This window comes from Galeopterus variegatus, unplaced genomic scaffold (assembly GCF_000696425.1).
Source record: "Galeopterus variegatus unplaced genomic scaffold, G_variegatus-3.0.2 Scaffold16941, whole genome shotgun sequence".
Lineage (NCBI taxonomy): Eukaryota > Metazoa > Chordata > Mammalia > Dermoptera > Cynocephalidae > Galeopterus > Galeopterus variegatus.
In genome coordinates this window covers 26,445-27,972 of record NW_007743052.1, presented here as the reverse complement: position 1 = coordinate 27,972, position 1,528 = coordinate 26,445, and the positions used below count along the sequence as shown (strand labels likewise).

Genomic DNA, 1,528 nt, shown 5'->3' with positions numbered 1-1,528 from the left:
AACATGTATTCTAAGAAATAGAAATTTTAAATGCCTGTGTTTTTTAAATTGGGGCATATTCAAAACCATTTAATGTTTTCCCTAAGCTTTTTTTTTTTTTTTTGATTGGGTACCTAATTTTGATTTCCTTGGTAAGAATGGTAAACTTATTTTGTATAAGTTTTTAAGAGACATCTTTAATACACTTCTTTATATAAATAATTTTGATGATTCAGGATCTAGGATGATTGTGAAGGAAACTACCACTGCTTGGGAATTATAAGTAGGAATTCCTGAACTTTCTTTTTTTCAAACCTATATTCTTTATTTCTTTACAGAACATTAGCCCTGATTAAACCAGACACAGTATCAAAGATTGGAGAAATAATTGAAATAATAAACAAAGCTGGATTTACCATAACCAAACTCAAAATGATGATGCTTTCAAGGTAATTTGTTGATAATTTTCAGTTATGTAAAGTCTGGTTCATTTTATAAAAAATCATCTTCTTTTATGTCATTGTTTAAAATTTTTAAAAAACCTCCCACTGAATGGCAAAGAATAGAATCGTAATCTTATCAGAATGAGAAAAACAAGACATCAAGTAATCAGATGTATAAATAATCATCAAACTCTAAGCAATTAGGAGCTGTCAAATTGCACATGTCATTTAACTATTTATTGTCTTTCATAGCCCCATCTGCTTTTGTAACACCAATGCTTGATAAATATCATCTCTTCTTCGTATAACAAGTATAAAACACTATATAAAAATGATAGAAGAGGGCATGAGTGTCTCATTATTTCTTTTTGACAAGGGACTGTTATTGTCGATATTCACCAAAATGATGCATTTGGAAATGTTTACTTTTAGCTCCTCTTAATATGAGGGTACTTCAAAAATGTCGTGTAAAGATTTATATTATCTTTCAATTGTATTTTTCCATGAACTTTTTGAAGTGCCCTTGTATGTATAATAGGTAAAGATATCTACTTACTGCTCTGAAAATCAATCTGTCCTATCTGACTAGATATTTTCTAAGTTATTTAGTGAAAATAAGACTTACTCATCCTATTTAGTCCTTTCTATCACAAAGTGAGTAATTTCATCCCTATGCTAAAAGTTTTTCTACTTTGAGAACAACAAGGAAAATATTTACAATGTCCAAACAAAGAATAGAGGATGGGGAGAACCTTTTCTTCAGTATTTTTAGAGAGCTTGTCAGGGGGAAAAAATACACATGATCTTTGCATGATTTGGGGCACTTATTTTTTAAAAAAATTTCTTACCAAGTAGGCGACACAAAGACTAAAACATTCCAGAGGATGAAGATGGGAGGTGGGGCATCTATTAGGGCAGAGACCTGTTTTCCCTGGGATCACACTGTGGTTGGCCGAGTGTGACACAGTAGCACTGAGTGCATGAATGTAGCAGTCAGTCAGAGCTGGCTCCTGTAATGTTCTTATGTTATTACACAAGTTTTTTGGTCTGTTTTTGGTCAGGTGTCTTCTCACTGCTTCAAGAAATCATTTGTTCCTGGATATCTA

General features: G+C 31.9%; 1 protein-coding gene across 1 annotated transcript in view; it reads left to right on the top strand.

Annotated features, from left to right (window-relative positions):
• Window positions 1–317: 317 nt before the first annotated feature.
• LOC103582604 (nucleoside diphosphate kinase 7-like) overlaps window positions 318–1,528 on the top strand; it is a gene marked incomplete at both ends in the record, with an annotated part of 18,312 nt that continues 17,101 nt past the window's right edge. Inside the window, 1 exon segment of the mRNA XM_008564152.1 lies at window positions 318–428. Coding sequence (XP_008562374.1) covers window positions 318–428 — 111 coding nt within the window.